At 42.6% G+C, this 17,915-nt stretch overlaps 1 protein-coding gene across 1 annotated transcript in view; it reads left to right on the forward strand.

Annotated features, from left to right (window-relative positions):
* The window catches only part of LOC128685349 (pregnancy zone protein-like), a 503,287-nt gene that overhangs the window by 220,478 nt on the left and 264,894 nt on the right, over positions 1-17,915 (forward strand). The window contains exons 11-12 of the mRNA XM_070082129.1: positions 367-541; positions 2,715-2,885. Coding sequence (XP_069938230.1) covers positions 367-541; positions 2,715-2,885 — 346 coding nt within the window. The remainder of the gene's footprint in view (positions 1-366; positions 542-2,714; positions 2,886-17,915) is intronic.

Raw genomic sequence — 17,915 nt, forward strand, 5'->3', positions numbered from 1 at the left:
GGTAGTAATTGACTGCGGTAATGAGGTAATCATTGATTGTGACAGTGGGATAATTATTGGCTGCGGTAACGGGATAGTCAATGGCTGCGGTAATGGGATAGTCATTAATAACTGCCTGTTGGATTATGTTTCAGTGCATAAATTACCTTTTTTATTTACATTTTGTTTAAAGTGGTTACATAGCAGAATATTTCCAAGGCATAAATCCAAAATATTTGTTCGTCACTAGTATAGGCAAATTAATTTTGAGAAAGCTCTTAAATCTATTGTACTTCCAAAGTACTTTCATAAATGTCAAATATAGACAGAGAAGTATGTTTAACACATGTGTACTGAGTGCAATCATGTGAGAGTAATGTGTTTCAGGTGTTGGTGTGGTACACACGAGAGGACGGAGAGGTGGTAGCAGACACCAGAGAGTTGGAGGTAGAGAAGTGTCTGCCTAACAAGGTGGACCTCACCTGGTCTGTTGCTAAAGCACAACCAGGAGCTGCAGCCTCACTGACTCTGTCATCAGAGCCACACTCTGTGTGTAGCCTGGGTGAGTGATGTAGCCTGGGTGAGTGATGTAGCCTGGGTGAGTGATGTAGCCTGGGTGAGTGATGTAGCCTGGGTGAGTGATGTAGCCTGGGTGAGTGATGTAGCCTGGGTGAGTGATGTAGCCTGGGTGAGTGATGTAGCCTGGGTGAGTGATGTAGCCTGGGTGAGTGATAGCCTGGGTGAGTGATGTAGCCTGAGCGAGTGATGTAGCCTGGGCGACTGATGTAGACTGGGTGAGTGATGTAGCCTGGGTGAGTGATGTAAACTGGGTGAGTAATGTAGCCTGGGTGAGTGATGTAGCCTGGGTGAGTGAGGTAGCCTGGGTGAATGATGTAGCCTGGATGAGTGAGGTAGCCTGGGTGAGCGATGTATCCTGGGTGAGTGATGTAGCCTGGGTGAGTGATGTAGCCTGGGTGAGTGATGTAGCCTGGGTGAGTGATGTAGCCTGGGTGAGTGAGGTAGCCTTGGTGAGTGATGTAGCCTAGGTGAGTAATGTAGCCTGAGAGGCGTAGCCAGGGTGAATGATGTAGCCTAGGGGAAGTGATGTAGCCTGGGCGGCTGATGTAGACTGGATGAGTGATGTAGCCTGGGTGAATGACGTAGCATGGGTGAGTGATGTAGCCTGAGTGAGTGACGTAGCCAGGGTGAGTAATGTAACCTGGGAGAGTGATGTAGCCTGGGTGAGTGATGTAGCCTGAGTTAGTGATGTAGCCTGGGTGAGTGATGTAGCCTGAGAGACGTAGCCTGGGCGACTGATGTAGACTGGGTGAGTGATGTAGTCTGGGTGAGTGATGTAGCCTGGGTGAGTGATGTAGCCTAGGCGAGTGATGTAGCCTGGGTAAGTGATGTACCCTGGGTGAATAATGTAGCCTCGGTGAGTGGTGTAGCTGGGTGAGTGATGTAGCCTGAGTGAGTGACGTAGCCTGGGTAAGTGATGTAGCCTGGGTGAGTGATGTAGCCTGGGTGAGAGATGTTACCTGTGTGAGTGATGTAGCCTGCGTGAGTGATGTAGCCTGGATGAGTAAAGTAACCTGGGTGAGTGACGTAGCCTGGGTGTGTGATGTAGCCTAGGTGAGTGATGTAGCGTGGATGAGTGACGTAGCCTGGGTGAGTGATGTAGCCTTGAGGAGTGATGTAGCCTGGGTGAGTGATGTAGCCTGGGTGAGAGACGTAGCCTGGGTGAGCGATGTTACCTGGGTGAGTGATGTAGCCTGGTTGAGTGATGTAACCTGGGTGAGTGACGTAGCCTGGGTGAGTGATGTAGCCTGGGTTAGTGAGGTAGCCTGGGTGAGTGAGGTAGCCTGGGTGAGTGATGTAGCCTGGGTGAATGAGAAAGCCTTGGTGAGTGACGTAGCCTGTGTGAGTGATGCATCCTGGGTGAGTGATGTACCCTGGGTGAGTGATGTAGCCAGAGTGAGTGATGTAGCCTGGGTGAGTGACGTAGCCATGGTAAGTAATGTTGCCTGGGTGAGTGATGTAGCCTGGGTGAGTGATGTAGCCTGGGTGAGTGATGTAGCCTGGGTGAGTTACGTAGCCTGGGTGAGTGATGTAGCCAGAGTGAGTGATGTAGCCAGGGTGAGTGACGTAGCCTGGGTGAGTGATGTAGCCTGGGTGAGTGATGTAGCCTGGGTGAGTGATGTAGCCGGGTGAGTGACGTAGCCTGGGTGAGTGATGTAGCCTGGGTGAGTGATGTAGCCGGGTGAGTGACGTAGCCTGGGTGAGTGATGTAGCCTGGGTGAGTGATCTAGCTTGGATGAGTGATGTAGCCTGGGTGAGTGATGTAGCCTGGGTGAGTGATGTAGCCGGGTGAGTGACGTAGCCTGGGTGAGTGATGTAGCCTGGGTGAGTGATGTAGCCGGGTGAGTGATGTAGCCTGGGTGAGTGATGTAGCCTGGGTGAGTGATGTAGCCTGGGTGAGTGATGTAGCCTGGGTGAGTGATCTAGCTTGGATGAGTGATGTTGCCGGGTATGTAACACGTACTCATAATAACTATGAACTGTTAGACAATATATAAAGTGAAGTAAATAATGATTTACTACGTCTATGTATTTTTGAGTCTGGAAATTGCAACATTTTTTATGGAAAGTTAAAATGAACAGTTTTTGTTACTGATTGATATCTATTATATAAAAAGGACTACTTAATTGAAATATGTATTTTTTTTAAAACTCAGGAGTGGTAGACAGAAGCACGGAGCTGCTGGCTGATAACCCAGATCCTATATCACTTGAAAAATTATTTAATATCGCTGATAGTTTTAACATTGGACGGTGGCTGAACTCTCAGATCAACGTCTATCAGTACTGCTTCAATAAGAAATTGAGTGAACCTGAAGAAAAACCAGGTTAGTTCTTTTTTCATGTATTCAACTTTTTTTTCGTCTCATTTACTGTAAATGTATGGAAAATATAAATTACTTTTAAACAAATATCAAGACTAGAAAGCCGGTCTTATAGTTACAGATGTGGTAATACTTATGAGAATGAATTATCGACGGGTTTAAATTCACAATTTGTAATAACTTCAACTTACCAACTTAAATTTATTAACTATTTTGATACTTAAAAATCACTATGATAATCAGTATTCAGGATTATTTCTCTAGCTACTTGGCTTTTCATGGTAGGTTCTTCAAGCTCGTTAGGTCCTTCATTGGATCACTTTTAATGCTGGGTCATTCAAGCTTATTAAATCCTTCCTTGGATCACTTTTAATGCTGGGTCATTCAAGCTTGTTAGGTTCTTAGTTGGATCACTTTTCATGTTGGGTCCTTCAAGCTCGTTATGTCCTTCCTTGGATCGCTTATAATGCTGGGTCCTTCAAGCTTGTTAGGTCATTCCTTGGATCACTTTTCAGTGCTGGGCCCTTCAAGTTTGTTGGGTCCTTCTTTGGATCGCTTACCATGTTAGGTCCTTCCTTGGATCACTTTCAATGCTGGGTCCGTCAAATTTGTTAGGTCAATCCTGGGATCACTTTTCACGCTGGGTCTTTCAAGCTTGTTATGTCCTTCCTTGGATCACTTTTCATGCTGGGTCCTTCAAGCTTGTTAGGTCCTTAATTGCATCACTTTTCATGATGGGTCCTTCAAGCTTCTTAGGTCCTTACTTGCATCACTATTCATGCTGGGTCCTTCAAGCTTCTTAGGTCCTTCCTTGGATCACTTTTCATGCTCGGTTCATCAAATTTGTTAGGTCAATCCTTGGATCACTTTTCACGTTGGTTCTTTCAAGCTTGTTATGTCCTTCTTTGGATCACTTTTCATGCTGGGTCCTTCAAGCTTGTTAGGTCCTTCCATGGATCACTTTTCATGCAGGGGCTTTAAGCTTGTTTAGGTCCTTCCGTGGATAACTTTTCATGCTATGTCATTCAAGCTTGTTAGGTACTTCTTTGGACCACTTTTAATGCTGGGTCCTTTAAGCTTCTTAGGTTCTACCTTGGATCACATTTCATTCTGGGTCCTTCAAGCTTGTTAGGTCCTTCCTTGGATCATTTCTCGTTCTGGGTCCTTCATGCTTGTTACGTCCTTCATTCTATCACTTTTCATGCTGGGATCCTTCAAGATTGTAAGGTCCTTCAATGAATCACTTTTCATGCTGGGATCTTTCAAGCTTGTTAGGTTTTTCGTTGGATCACATTTCACGCTGGGATCCTTCGAGCTTGTTAGGTCCTTCCTTGGATCACTTTTCAATGCTGGGTCCTTCAAGTTTGTTAGGTCCTTGCTTGGGTCACTTTTCATGTTGTGTCCTTTAAGCTTGTTAGGTTCTTCCTTGGATCACTTTTCATGCTGGGTCCTTCAAGCTTGTTAGGTCATTCCTTGGATCACTTTTCATGCTGGGTCCTTCAAGCTTGTTAGGTCCTTCCTTAGATCACTTTTCATGATGGGTCCTTCAAACGTCTTAGTTCCTTCCATGCATCACTTTTCACGATGGGTCCTTCAAGCTTCTTAGGTCCTTCCTTGGATCACTTTTCATGCTGGGTCCGTCAAATTTGCTAGGTGAGTCCTTGGATCACTTTTCACGCTTGGTCCTTCATGCTTGTTATATCCTTCCTTGGATTACTTTTCTTGCTGGGTCCTTCAAGATTGTTAGGTCCTTCCTGGAATCACTTTTAATGCTGGGCCTTTAAACTTGTTTAGGTCCTTCCTTGGATCACTTTTCATGCTGGGTCATTCAAGCCTGTTAGGTACTTCTTTGGATCACTTTTCTTGCTGAGTCCTTTAAGCTTGTTAGGTCATTCCTTGGTTCACTTTTCATACTGGGTCCTTCAAGCTTGTTAGGTCCTTCCTTGGATCACTTTTCATGCTGGGTCCTTCAAGCTTGTTAGGTCCTTCCTTCTCGCTCTGGGTCCTCTATGCTTGTTACGTACTTCTTCCTATCACTTTTCATGATGGGATCCTTCAAGCTTGATAGGTCCTTCCTTGAATCACTTTTCATGCGGGTATCTTTCAAGCTTGTTAGGTCTTTCGTTCGATCACTTTTCATGATGGGATCCTTCAAGCTTGTTATGTCCTTCCTTGGATCACTTTTCATGCTGGGTCTCTCAAGCTTGTTAGGTCTTTCTTTGGATCACTTTTCATGCTGGGTCCTTAAGCTTGTCAGGTCCTTCCTTGGATCACTTTTCATGATGTGTCCTTCAAGCTTGTTAGGTCTTTCTTTGGATCACTTTTCATGCTGGGTCCTTCAAGCTTGTTACGTCCTTCCTTGAATCACTTTTCATGCTGTGTCTTTCAAGCCCGTTAGGTCCTTCCTTGGATCACTGTTCATGCTTGGTCCTTCAAGCTTCTTAGTTACTTCCTTGGATCACTGTTGACGTGTACTTGGCTCTGTGAAGACCTGTTTGCGCGCTCTCTAGAATTGAAGCAAGATGCCCTCCATCGAGCAACTTTACCAACAGCTTAAGGAAGAATTGAGGTTGGCGAATATGGAAATTCGGCGACTGACCTAGGAAAACAAAAAGATTCGGAGTAGTCCTCCTGTTTTGAGTCCTCAGGTCAAGAAGGGAAACTGGTTAGTGGCTGGACAGCAAGGAAAGAAGTTGACGATCAAGAAGACGAATGGTAAGGTAGAAACGATGAAGAAGAAAGAGACTGCCGTGGAAACTGTTGTGGAAACATCCAATACATTCTCAGTGCTACCCGACGAATGTGAGTCGACTACTGGGAACGTCACGACGAAAGACATTAAGGAAGGTACGAATATTGTTGTTGTTGGGGATAGCCAAGTTAGGTATATGGATAGGGCGTTCTGCTTGAAGGACAGGAGTAGGAGACAGAGAGTTTGCTTTCCTGGGGCTGGGATGGAGGATATTGTTAGCCGTCTGGATGACATCATGAGAGGTAATGGGAGCAATCCTATTATCTGTCTCAGTGCTGGAGGCAACGATGTTGGCAGACGTAGGAGTGAGGACCTGATTAGCAGGTATAGGTCATTAATAGAAATAATTAGAAGTAAGGGTGGGAATCCTCTCATATGTGGTATTTTGCCAAGGAGGGGAGTTGGAAATGAATGGTTGTCCAGGGCAATTGGTGTCAATTGCTGGCTGGACAAATACTGTAAGGAAAATGCGGTAACATTCATTGACAACTGGGACCTCTTCTATGGCAGAAATGACATGTATGCTAGGGATGGGGTTCACTTATCTAGGTGTGGGGTGGGAGCACTGGCAACTGCAGTGGAGGGAGCAGTTAGGACTTTAAACTAGGAATAGTTAGTGGTATGGGTTTTGGCAGGAAAACAGTGAAGTCCCAGTGTAGTAATATTACGAGTTCTAGGGGAACTAGTAATAATAAGAACGAGATAGATATTGAAAAGCCAGGGACCTTGGGTGATAAGGACAGTAATAGGTTTAGTAGAAAAATAGAAATGAGCAGGAAGGGTAAAAAGAAAGGAGAGTCTTTCAATGTTTATTATGCTAATTGTCGTAGTGCTAGGAATAAGATGGACGAGTTGAGATTAGTTGATAGTGTAGGTAACATTGATGTATTTGCCTTAACTGAGACGTGGTTTAATTCAAAAAGTCGGGACATGCCTGCGGAATGTCATATTCAGGGTTTTAAATTGTTCCAAGAAGATAGAAGTATTGGGAGGGGGGGTGGGGTGGCATTGTATGTCCGAGATCGCTTGAACTGTTGCATAAAAACGGGTATTAAGTCTGAAGTAACACATACAGAGTCTGGATAGAATTTTCAGAGGGGCATGAAAAACTGATTTTAGGAGTGATATACCGTCCCCCAAACTTAGATAGGGACCAAGGGAAACTACTATGGGAGGAAATTGTTAAGGCCACAAGGCACGATAATGTAGTAATTCTAGGAGACTTTAACTTTAGTCATGTTGATTGGAATTTCTTGACTGGGAATTTAGAATCATACGACTTCTTAGAAGTATTTCAGGATTGTTTTTTGAAGCAGTTTGTGACAGAACCTACAAGGGGAAATAACCTGCTTGACTTAGTTATGGCAAACAATGAATCCCTAGTTAATAATTTAGAAATTTCAGAGGAACTGGGTGCTAGCGACCACAAATCAATTACATTTAGCATTGAATGGAATTACGATAGTAGCGATAACTCAGTAACAGTCCCAGATTTTCGCTTAGCAGATTACGATGGGCTTAGAGAACACTTATCATCTGTTGACTGGGGTAACGAAGAGAGCTATCAATATGACAGTTTTCTGAACACTATACATGCTGCTCAAAGAGCGTTTATCCCATATAAAGAAATTAGATCAAATAGAAATGACCCAAAATGGATGAATAATAGGCTTAAATATCTACTAGGGCATAAGAAAGGAATTTATAGGCGTATCAAAAGAGGTGAGGGTCATCTTATGAATCAGTATATTGACATTAAGAGGGACATTAAAAAGGGGATAAGAAAAGCTAAAAGGGACTATGAAATTGAAGTTGCTAGGGATTCTAAAACTAACCCAAAAAGTTTTTTCCAGGTCTATAGAACAAAAGTTAGAGATAAGATAGGTCCCCTTAAAAATAACTATGGGCACCTTACTGACAAAGAGAATGAAATGTGCTTGATTTTAAATAATTATTTTCTCTCACTTTTTACACAGGAAGACACTAACAATATTCCAGTAATTAATTTTTACAGTGGGCTAGAAGAAGATAAATTATGTAACATCACAGTCACTAGTGAGATGGTTGTGAAGCAGATAGACAGACTGAAGCAAAATAAGTCGCCGGGTCCTGATGAGGTTTTTTCAAGGGTTCTTAAGGAATGCAAAATGGAACTCTGTGAACCATTAACTAATATTTTTAATTTATCTCTTCAAACAGGTGTAGTGTCTGATATGTGGTAGATGGCTAACGTAACTCCTATTTTTAAAACAGGGGACAAGTCGTTACCGTCAAATTACCGCCCAATAAGCCTGACCTCAATTGTAGGCAAATTACTAGAGTCAATTATAGCTGAGATTATAAGAAGCCATCTCGATAAGCATAGCTTGATTAATGATACTCAGCATGGATTCACAAGAGGCCGGTCTTGTCTAACTAATTTATTAACTTTCTCCAGTAAAGCTTTTGAGCCTGTTGACCACAATAAAGAATTTGATATTATTTACTTAGATTTTAGTAAGGATTTTGATAGAGTTCCGCACCATAGACTGTTAAAGAAAGTGGCAGCTCATGGCATTGGGAGAAAAGTGCTCTCGTGGATCGAGTCATGGCTCACTGACAGGAAGCAGAGAGTGTCCATAAATGGGGTTAAATCCGAGTGGGGATCTGTAACAAGTGGCGTTCCACAGGGATCAGTCTTGGGCCCGTTGTTGTTTATAATATATATCAATGATCTTGATGAGGGAATTACTAGTGATATGAGCAAATTCGCCGATGACACAAAGATAGGTAGGATAATTGATTCAAACGTAGATGTTATGGAACTTCAGGAGGATTTAAACAAACTCTATTCTTGGTCAGAAAAGTGGCAGATGCAGTTCAATGTAGATAAATACAAGGTTCTGAAGCTTGGGAGTGCCCATAACCCTAGTACTTATAAGTTAAATGATGTAGAACTTAGCCATACAGATTGCGAAAAGGACTTGGGGGTTATGGTGAGCAGCAACCTTAAACCAAGACAGCAATGCCTAAGCGTATGTAATAAGGCAAATAGATTACTGGGATTTATATCAAGAAGTGTAAGCAACAGAAGTCCAGAGGTCATACTGCAGCTTTATACATCATTAGTAAGGCCTCACCTAGATTATGCAGCTCAGTTCTGGTCTCCGTATTACAAAATGGACATAAATTCGTTAGAAAACATTCAGCGTAGGATGACTAAATTAATACATAGCATTAGAAATCTTCCTTATGAAGAAAGATTGAAGACTCTTAAGTTACATTCACTTGTTAGACGAAGAATGAGGAGAGACCTGATCGAAGTGTATAAGTGGAAGATAGGTATTAATAAAGGGGATATTAATAAGGTCTTGAGGATGTCTCTCCAAGAGAGAACCCGCAGTAATGGATTTAAATTAGATAAGTTTATATTTAGAAAGGACATAGGAAAGTATTGGTTTGGAAATAGGGTAGTTGATGAGTGGAACAGTCTACCTAGTTGGGTTATTGAGGCTGGGACTTTGGGTAGTTTCAAATCTAGGTTGGATAAGTACATGAGTGGGAGGGGTTGGATTTGAGTGGGACTTTCACATCAGAGCTTATTTCTTGGGTGGCATTGAAAATTGGGTTGGGCAAATGTTTTATCATTGGGATGAATTGTAAAGCATCTGCCTAGTATGGGCCAGCAGGCCTCCTGCAGTGTTCCTCCTTTCTTATGTTCTTATGTTCATTCTTGGTGCTTGAAGCTTGTTTGGTTCTTCCTTGGATCGCTTACAATACTGGGTCCTTCAAACTTGTTAGGTCCTTCCTTTGATCACTTTTCATGCTGCGTCCTTCATGGTTGTTAGGTCCTTTCATGGATCGCCTTTCATGCTGGGTCCTTCAAGCTTGTTACGTCCTTCCTTGGATCACGTTTTAAGGTGGGTCGTACAACCTTTTTAAATCCTTCCTTGGATCACTTTTCAAGCTGGGTCCTTCAACTTGGTAAAGTCCTTCCTTGGATCACTTTTCATGCTGGGTCCTTCAAGCTTGTTAGGTCTTTCCTTGGATCGCTTACCATGCTGGTCAGTCAAGCTTGTTAGGTCCTTCCTTGTATCACTTTTCATGCTGCGCCCTTAAATTTGTTAGGTCCTTCCTTTGATCGCTTTTCATGCTGGGTCATTCAAGCTTGTTAGGACCTTTTTTTGTATCACTTTTCATGATGGGTTCTTCAACCTTGTTTAGGTGCTTCCTTGGATCACTTTTCATCTAGGTTTTAAAAGCTTGTTAGGTCTTTCTTTGGATCACTTTTCATGCTGGGTCCTTCAAGCTTGTCATGTTCTTTTTGGTTCACTTTTCATGCTGTGTCATTCAAGGTTTTTAGTTCCTTTTTTTGGATCACTTTTCATGCTGGGTCTTAAAAGCTTGTTAGGTCATTCCTTGGATCACTTATCATGATTGATCCTACAACCTTGTTAGGTCCTTCCATGGATCACTTTTCATGCTTGGTCCTTAAAGATTGTTAGGTCATTCCTTGGATCACTTATCATGCTGGGTCCTTCAAGCTTGTTATTTCCGTCCTTGGATCACTTTTCATACTGGGTACTTCAAGCTTGTTAGACCCTTCCTTGAATCGCTTTTCATGCTGGGTCTTTCAAGCTTGTTAGGTCTTTCCTTGAATCACTTTTCATGCGGTTTCCTTCAAGCTTGTTAGGACCTTCTTTGGATCAGTTTTCATGCTGCGTACTTCAAGCTTGAATCACTTTTCGTTTTGGGTCCTTTATGCTTGCTATGTCCTTCCTTATATCACTTTTCATGTTGGGATCCTTCAAGCTCGTTAGGTCCCTCCTTGAATCACTATTCATGCTGGATAATTCAAGCTTGTTAGGTCATTCCTTGGATCACTTTTCATGCTGGGTCCTTAAAGTTTGTTAGGTACTTCGTTGGATCACTTTTAATGCGGGATCCGTCAAATTTGTTAGGTCAATCCTTGGATCACTTTTCACTCTGGGTCCTTCAACTTGGTAAAGTCCTTCCTTGGATCACTTTTCGTGCTGGGTCCTTCAAGCTTGTTAGGTCCTTCCTTGTATCACTTTTCATGCTGCGCCCTTAAATTTGTTAGGTCCTTCCTTTGATCGCTTTTCATGCTAGGTCATTCAAGCTTGTTATGACCTTTTTCTGGATCACTTTTCATGCTGGGTCCTTCAACCTTGTTTAGGTCCTTCCTTGGATCACTTTTCATGCTGGGTCCTTCAAGTTTGTTAGGTCCTTTCTTGGATCGCTTACCATGCTGGTCATTCAAGCTTGTTAGGTCCTTCCTTGTATCACTTTTCATGCTGCGCCCTTAAATTTGTTAGGTCCTTCATTTGATCGCTTTTCATGCTGGGTCCTTCAACCTTGTTTAGGTCCTTCCTCGGATCACTTTTCAACTGGGTCTTAAAAGCTTGTTAGGTCTTTCTATGGATCACTTTTCATGCTGGGTCCTTCAAGCTTGTCATGTTCTTTTTGGTTCACTTTTCATCCTGTGTCATTCAAGGTTTTTAGTTCCTTTTTTTTGGATCACTTTTCATGCTGGGTCTTAAGAGCTTGTTAGGTCCTTCTTTGGATCACTTATCATGATTGATCCTACAACCTTGTTAGGTCCTTCCTTGAATCACTTATCATGCTGGGTCCTCCAAGCCTGTTAGGTCCGTCCTTGGATCACTTTTCATACTGGGTCCTTCAAGCTTGTTAGGCCCTTTCTTGAATCGCTTTTCATGCTGGGTCTTTCAAGCTTGTTATGTCTTTCCTTGGATCACTTTTCTTGCTTGGTCCTTCAAACTTTTTAGGTCCTTCCTTGAATCACTTTTCATGCGGGGTCCTTCAAGCTTGTTAGGACCTTCTTTGGATCAGTTTTCATGCTGCGTACTTCAAGCTTGTTAGGTCCTTCCTTGAATCACTTATCGTTCTGGGTCCTTTATGCTTGTTACCTCCTTCCTTATATCAATTCTCATGCTGGGATCCTTCAAACTCGTTAGGTCCTTCCTTGAATCACTATTCCTGGTGGATAATTCATGCTTGTTAGGTCTGTCCTTGGATCACTTTTCATACTGGGTCCTTCAAGCATGTTAGGCCCTTTCTTGAATCGCTTTTCATGCTGGGTCTTTCAAGCTTGTTAGGTCTTTCCTTGGATCACTTTTCTTGCTTGGTCCTTCAAACTTTTTAGGTCCTTCCTTGAATCACTTTTCATGCTGGGTCCTTCAAGCTTGTTAGGTCCGTCCTTGGATCACTTTTCATACTGGGTCCTTCAAGCTTGTTAGGCCCTTCCTTGAATCGCTTTTCATGCTGGGTCTATCAAGCTTGTTAGGTCTTTCCTTGAATCACTTTTCATGCGGGGTCCTTCAAGCTTGTTAGGACCTTCTTTGGATCAGTTTTCATGCTGCGTACTTCAAGCTTGTTATGTCCTTCCTTGAATCACTTTTCGTTCTGGGTCCTTTATGCTTGTTACGTCCTTCCTTATATCACTTTTCATGCTGGGATCCTTCAAGCTCGTTAGGTCCCTCCTTGAATCACTATTCATGCTGGATAATTCAAGCTTGTTAGGTCATTCCTTGGATCACTTTTCATGCTGGGTCCTTAAAGTTTGTTAGGTACTTCGTTGGATCACTTTTAATGCTGGATCCGTCAAATTTGTTAGGTCAATCCTTGGATCACTTTTCACTCTGGGTCCTTCAAGCTTGTTAGGTCCTACCTTGGATCACTTTTCATGCTGGGACTTTAAGCTTGTTTTGGTCCTTCCTTGGATCCCTTTTCAAGCTGGGTCCTTCAACTTGGTAAAGTCCTTCCTTGGATCACTTTTCGTGCTGGGTCCTTCAAGCTTGTTAGGTCCTTCCTTGTATCACTTTTCATGCTGCGCCCTTAAATTTGTTAGGTCCTTCCTTTGATCGCTTTTCATGCTAGGTCATTCAAGCTTGTTATGACCTTTTTCTGGATCACTTTCCATGCTGGGTCCTTCAACCTTGTTTAGGTCCTTCCTTGTATCACTTTTCATCTGGGTCTTAAAAGCTTGTTAGGTCTTTCCTTGGATCACTTTTCATGCTGGGTCCTTCAAGCTTGTCATGTTCTTTTTGGTTCACTTTTCATACTGTGTCATTCAAGGTTTTAGTTCCTTTTCTGGATCACTTTTCATGCTCGGTCTTAAAAGCTTGTTAGGTCCTTCCTTGGATCACTTATCGTGATTGATCCTACAACCTTGTTAGGTCCTTCCATGGATCACTTTTCATGCTTGGTCCTTAAAGATTGTTAGGTCATTCCTTTTATCACTTTTCATGCTGGGTATTTCAAGCTTGTTAGGTCCTTCCTTGAATCGCTTATCATGCTGGGTCCTTCAAGCTTGTTAGGTCCTTCCTTGGATCACTTTTCATACTGGGTCCTTCGAGCTTGTTAGGCCCTTCCTTGAATCGCATTTCATGCTGGGTCTTTCAAGCTTGTTAAGTCCTTCCTTGGATCACTTTTCATGCTGAGTCTTTCAAACTTATTTGGTCCTTCATTGGATCACTTTTCATACTGGGTCCATCAAGCTTGTGAGGTCCTTTCTTGGATCACGTTTAATGCTGGGTCCTTCAAGCTTGTTAGGTCCTTCCTTGGATCATTTTTAATGCTGGGTCTTTCAAGCTTGTTAGGTCCTTCCTTGGATCACTTTTAATGCTGGGTCTTTCAAGCTAGTTAGGTCCTTAGTTGAGTCACTTTTCATGCTGGGTCATTCAAGCTCGTTACGTCCTTCCTTGGATCACTTTTAATGCTTGGTCCTTCAAGCTTGTTAGGTCTTTCCTTGGATCACTTTTAATGCTGGGTCTTTCAAGCTAGTTAGGTCCTTAGTTGAGTCACTTTTCATGCAGGGTCATTCAAGCTCGTTAGGTCCTTTCTTGGATCACTTTTCAATGCTGGGTCCTTCAAGTTTCTTAGGTCCTTCTTTGGATCGCTTATTATGCTGGGTCCTTCAAGATTGTTAGATCCTTCATTGGATCACTTTTCAATGCTGGGTCCTTAAAGTTTGTTAGGTCCTTGCTTGGGTATCTTTTCATGTTGGGTCCTTTAAGCTTGTTAGGTTCTTCCTTGGTTCACTTTTCATGCTGTGTCCTTCAATCTTGTTAGGACATTCCTTGGATCACTTTTCATACTGGGTCATTCAAACGTCTTAGGTCCTTCCTTGCATCACTTTTCACGATGGGTCCTTCAAGCTTCTTAGGTCCTTCCTTGGATCACTTTTCATGCTGGGTCCGTCAAATTTGTTAGGTGAGTCCTTGGATCACTTTTCGTGCTTGGTCCTTCAAGCTCGTTATATCCTTCCTTGGATCACTTTTCTTGCTGGGTCCTTCAAGATTGTTAGGTCCTTCCTGGAATCACTTTTAATGCTGGGCCTTTAAGCTTGTTTAGGTCCTTCCTTGGATCATTTTTCATGCTGAGTCATTCAAGCTTGTTAGGTTCTTCTTTGGATCACTTTTCTTTCTGAGTCCTTTAAGCTTGTTAGATCCTTCCTTGGATCACTTTTCATAATGGGTCGTTCAAGCTTGTTAGGTCCTTCCTTGGATCACTTTTCATGCTGGGTCCTTCAAGCTTGTTAGGTCCTTCCATGGATCACTTTTCGTTCTGTGTCCTCTATGCTTGTTACGTACTTCTTCCTATCACTTTTCATGCTCGGATCCTTCAAGCTTGATAGGTCTTTCCTTGAATCACTTTTCATGCGGGGATCTTTCAAGCTTGTTAGGTCTTTCGCTCGATCACTTTTCATGACGGGATCCTTCAAGCTTGTTATGTCCTTCCTTGGATCACTTTTCATGCTGGGTCCTTCAAGCTTGTCAGGTCCTTCCTTGGATCACTTTTCATGATGTGTCCTTCAAGCTTGTTAGGTCCTTCTTTGGATCACTTTTCATGTTGCGTCCTTCAAGCTTGTTAGGTCCTTCCTTGAATCTCTTTTCATGCTGGGTCTTTCAAGCCCGTTAGGTGCTTCCTTGGATCACTGTTCATGCTTGCTCCTTCAAGCTTGTTAGTTACTTCCTTGGATCACTGTTCATGCTTGGTTCTTCAAGTGTTTGGTTCTTCCTTGGATAGTTTACCATACTGGGTCCTTCAAACTTGTTAGGTCCTTCCTTTGATCACTTTTCATGCTGCGTCCTTCAAGGTTGTTAGGTCCTTTCATGGATCGCTTTTCATGCTGGGTCCTTCAAGCTTGTTACGTCCTTCCTTGGATCACTTTTTAAGGTGGGTCTTACAACGTTTTTAAATCCTTCCTTGGATCACTTTTCATGCTGGGTCCTTCAAGTTTGTTAGGTCTTTTCTTGGATCGCTTACCATGCTGGTCATTCAAGCTTGTTAGATCCTTCCTTGTATCACTTTTCATGCTGCGCCCTTAAATTTGTTAGGTCCTTCCTTTGATCGCTTTTGATGCTGGGTCATTCAAGCTTGTTAGGACCTTTTTCTGGATCACTTTTAATGCTGGGTCCTTCAACCTTGTTTAGGTCCTTCCTCGGATCACTTTTCAACTGGGTCTTAAAAGCTTGTTAGGTCTTTCTATGGATCACTTTTCATGCTGGGTCCTTCAAGCTTGTCATGTTCTTTTTGGTTCACTTTTCATGCTGTGTCATTCAAGGTTTTTAGTTCCTTTTTTTTGGATCACTTTTCATGCTGGGTCTTAAGAGCTTGTTAGGTCCTTCTTTGGATCACTTTTCATGATTGATCCTACAACCTTGTTAGGTCCTTCCTTGAATCACTTATCATGCTGGGTCCTCCAAGCTTGTTAGGTCCGTCCTTGGATTACTTTTCATACTGGGTCCCTCAAGCTTGTTAGGCCCTTTCTTGAATCGCTTTTCATGCTGGGTCTTTCAAGCTTGTTAGGTCTTTCCTTGGATCACTTTTCTTGCTTGGTCCTTCAAACTTTTTAGGTCCTTCCTTGAATCACTTTTCATGCGGGGTCCTTCAAGCTTGTTAGGACCTTCTTTGGATCAGTTTTCATGCTGCGTACTTCAAGCTTGTTAGGTCCTTCCTTGAATCACTTTTTGTTCTGGGTCCTTTATGCTTGTTACCTCCTTCCTTATATCACTTTTCATGCTGGGATCCTTCAAACTCGTTAGGTCCTTCCTTGAATCACTATTCCTGGTGGATAATTCAAGCTTGTTAGGTCATTCCTTCAATCACTTTTCATGCTGGGTCCTTAAAGCTTGTTACGTCATTCCGTGGATCACTTTTCCTCCTGGGTCCTTCAAACTTGTTAGGTCCTTCGTTGGATCACTTTTAATGTTGGGTCAGTCAAATTTGTTAGATAAATCCTTGGATCACTTTTCACTCTGGGTCCTTCAAGGTTGTTAGGTGTTACCTTGGATCACTTTTCATGCTGGGCCTTTAAGCTTGTTTTGGTCCTTCCTTGGATTACTTTTCATGCTCGGTCATTCAAGCCTGTTATGTGCTTCTTTTTATCACTTTTCATGCTGGGTCCGTCAAATTTGTTAGGTGAGTCCTTGGATCACTTTTCACGCTGGGTCTTCAAGCTTGTTGTATCCTTCCTTAGATAACTTTTCTTGCTGGGTCCTTCAAGATTGATAGGTCCTTCCTGGAATCACTTTTAATGTTGTGCCTTAAAGCTTGTTTAGGTCCTTCCTTGGATCACTTTTCATGCTGGGTTATTCAAGCCTGTTAGGTAGTTCTTTGGATGACTTTTCTTGCTGAGTCCTTTAAGCTTGTTAGGTCCTTTCTTGGATCGCTTTTCATAATGGGTCCTTCAAGCTTGTTAGGTCCGTCCTTGGATCACTTTTCATGCTGGGTCCTTCAAGCTTGTTAGGTCCTTCCTTGGATCACTTTTCGTTCTGAGTCCTTTATGCTTGTTTCGTCCTTCTTCCTATCACTTTTCATGCTGGGATTCTTCAAGTTTGATAGGTCCTTCCTTGAATCACTTTTCATGCGGGGATCTTTCAAGCTTGTTAGGTCTTTCGTTCGATCACTTTTCATGATGGGATCCTTCAAGCTTGTTATGTCCTTCCTTGGATCACTTTTCATGCTGATTCTTTCAAGCTTGTTAGGTCTTTCTTTGGATCACTTTTCATGCTGGGTCCTTCAAGCTTGTCATGTCCTTCCTTGGATCACTTTTCATGATGTGTCCTTCAAGCTTGTTAGGTCCTTCTTTGGATCACTTTTCATGTTGCGTCATTCAAGCTTGTTACGTCCTTCCTTGAATTACTTTTCTTGCTGGGTCTTTCAAGCCCGTTAGGTCCTTCCTTGGATCACTGTTCATGCTTGGTCCTTCAAGCTTTTTAGTTACTTCCTTGGATCACTGTTAATGCTTGGTGCTTCAAGCTTGTTTGGTTCTTACTTGGATTGCTTACCATACTGGGTCCTTCAAACTTGTTAGGTCCTTCCTTTAATCACTTTTCATGCTGCGTCCTTCTAGGTTGTTAGGTCCTTTCATGGATCGCTTTTCATGCTGGGTCCTTCAAGCTTGTTACGTCCTTCCTTGGATCACTTTTTAATGTGGGTCCTACAGCCTTTTTAAATCCTTCCTTGGATCACTTTTCAAGCTGGGTCCATCAACTTGGTAAAGTCCTCCTTGGATCACTTTTCATGCTGGGTCCTTCAAGCTTGTTACGTCCTTCCTTGGATCGCTTACCATGCTGGTCATTCAAGCTTGTTAGGTCCTTCCTTGTATCACTTTTCATGCTGCGTCCTTAAATTTGTTAGGTCCTTCCTTTGATCGCTTTTCATGCTAGGTCATTCAAGCTTGTTAGGACCTTTTTCTGGATCACTTTTCATGCTGGGTCCTTCAACCTTGTTTAGGTCCTTCCTTGGATCACTTTTCATCTGGGTCTTAAAAGCTTGTTAGGTCTTTCTTTGGATCACTTTTCAAGCTGGGTCCTTCAATCTCGTCATGTTCTTTTTGGTTCACTTTTCATGCTGTGTCATTCAAGGTTTTTAGTTCTTTTTCTGGATCACTTTTCATGCTCGGTCTTAAAAGCTTGTTAGGTCCTTCCTTGGGTCACTTATCATGATTGATCCTACAACCTTGTTAGGTCCTTCCATGGATCACTTTTCATGCTTGGTCATTAAAGATTGTTAGGTCATTCCTTTTATCACTTTTCATGCTGGGTCTTTCAAGCTTGTTAGGTCCTTCCTTGAATCGCGTATCATGCTGGGTCCTTCAAGCTTGTTAGTTCCTTTCTTGGATCACTTTTCATACTGGGTCCTTCAAGCTTGTTAGGCCCTTCCTTGAATCTCTTTTCATGCTGGGTCTTTCAAGCTTGTTAGGTCCTTCCTTGGATCACTTTTAATGCTGAGTCTTACAAGCTTATTTGGTCCTT

The sequence above is a fragment of the Cherax quadricarinatus genome, chromosome 1, assembly GCF_038502225.1.
Source record: "Cherax quadricarinatus isolate ZL_2023a chromosome 1, ASM3850222v1, whole genome shotgun sequence".
NCBI lineage: Eukaryota > Metazoa > Arthropoda > Malacostraca > Decapoda > Parastacidae > Cherax > Cherax quadricarinatus.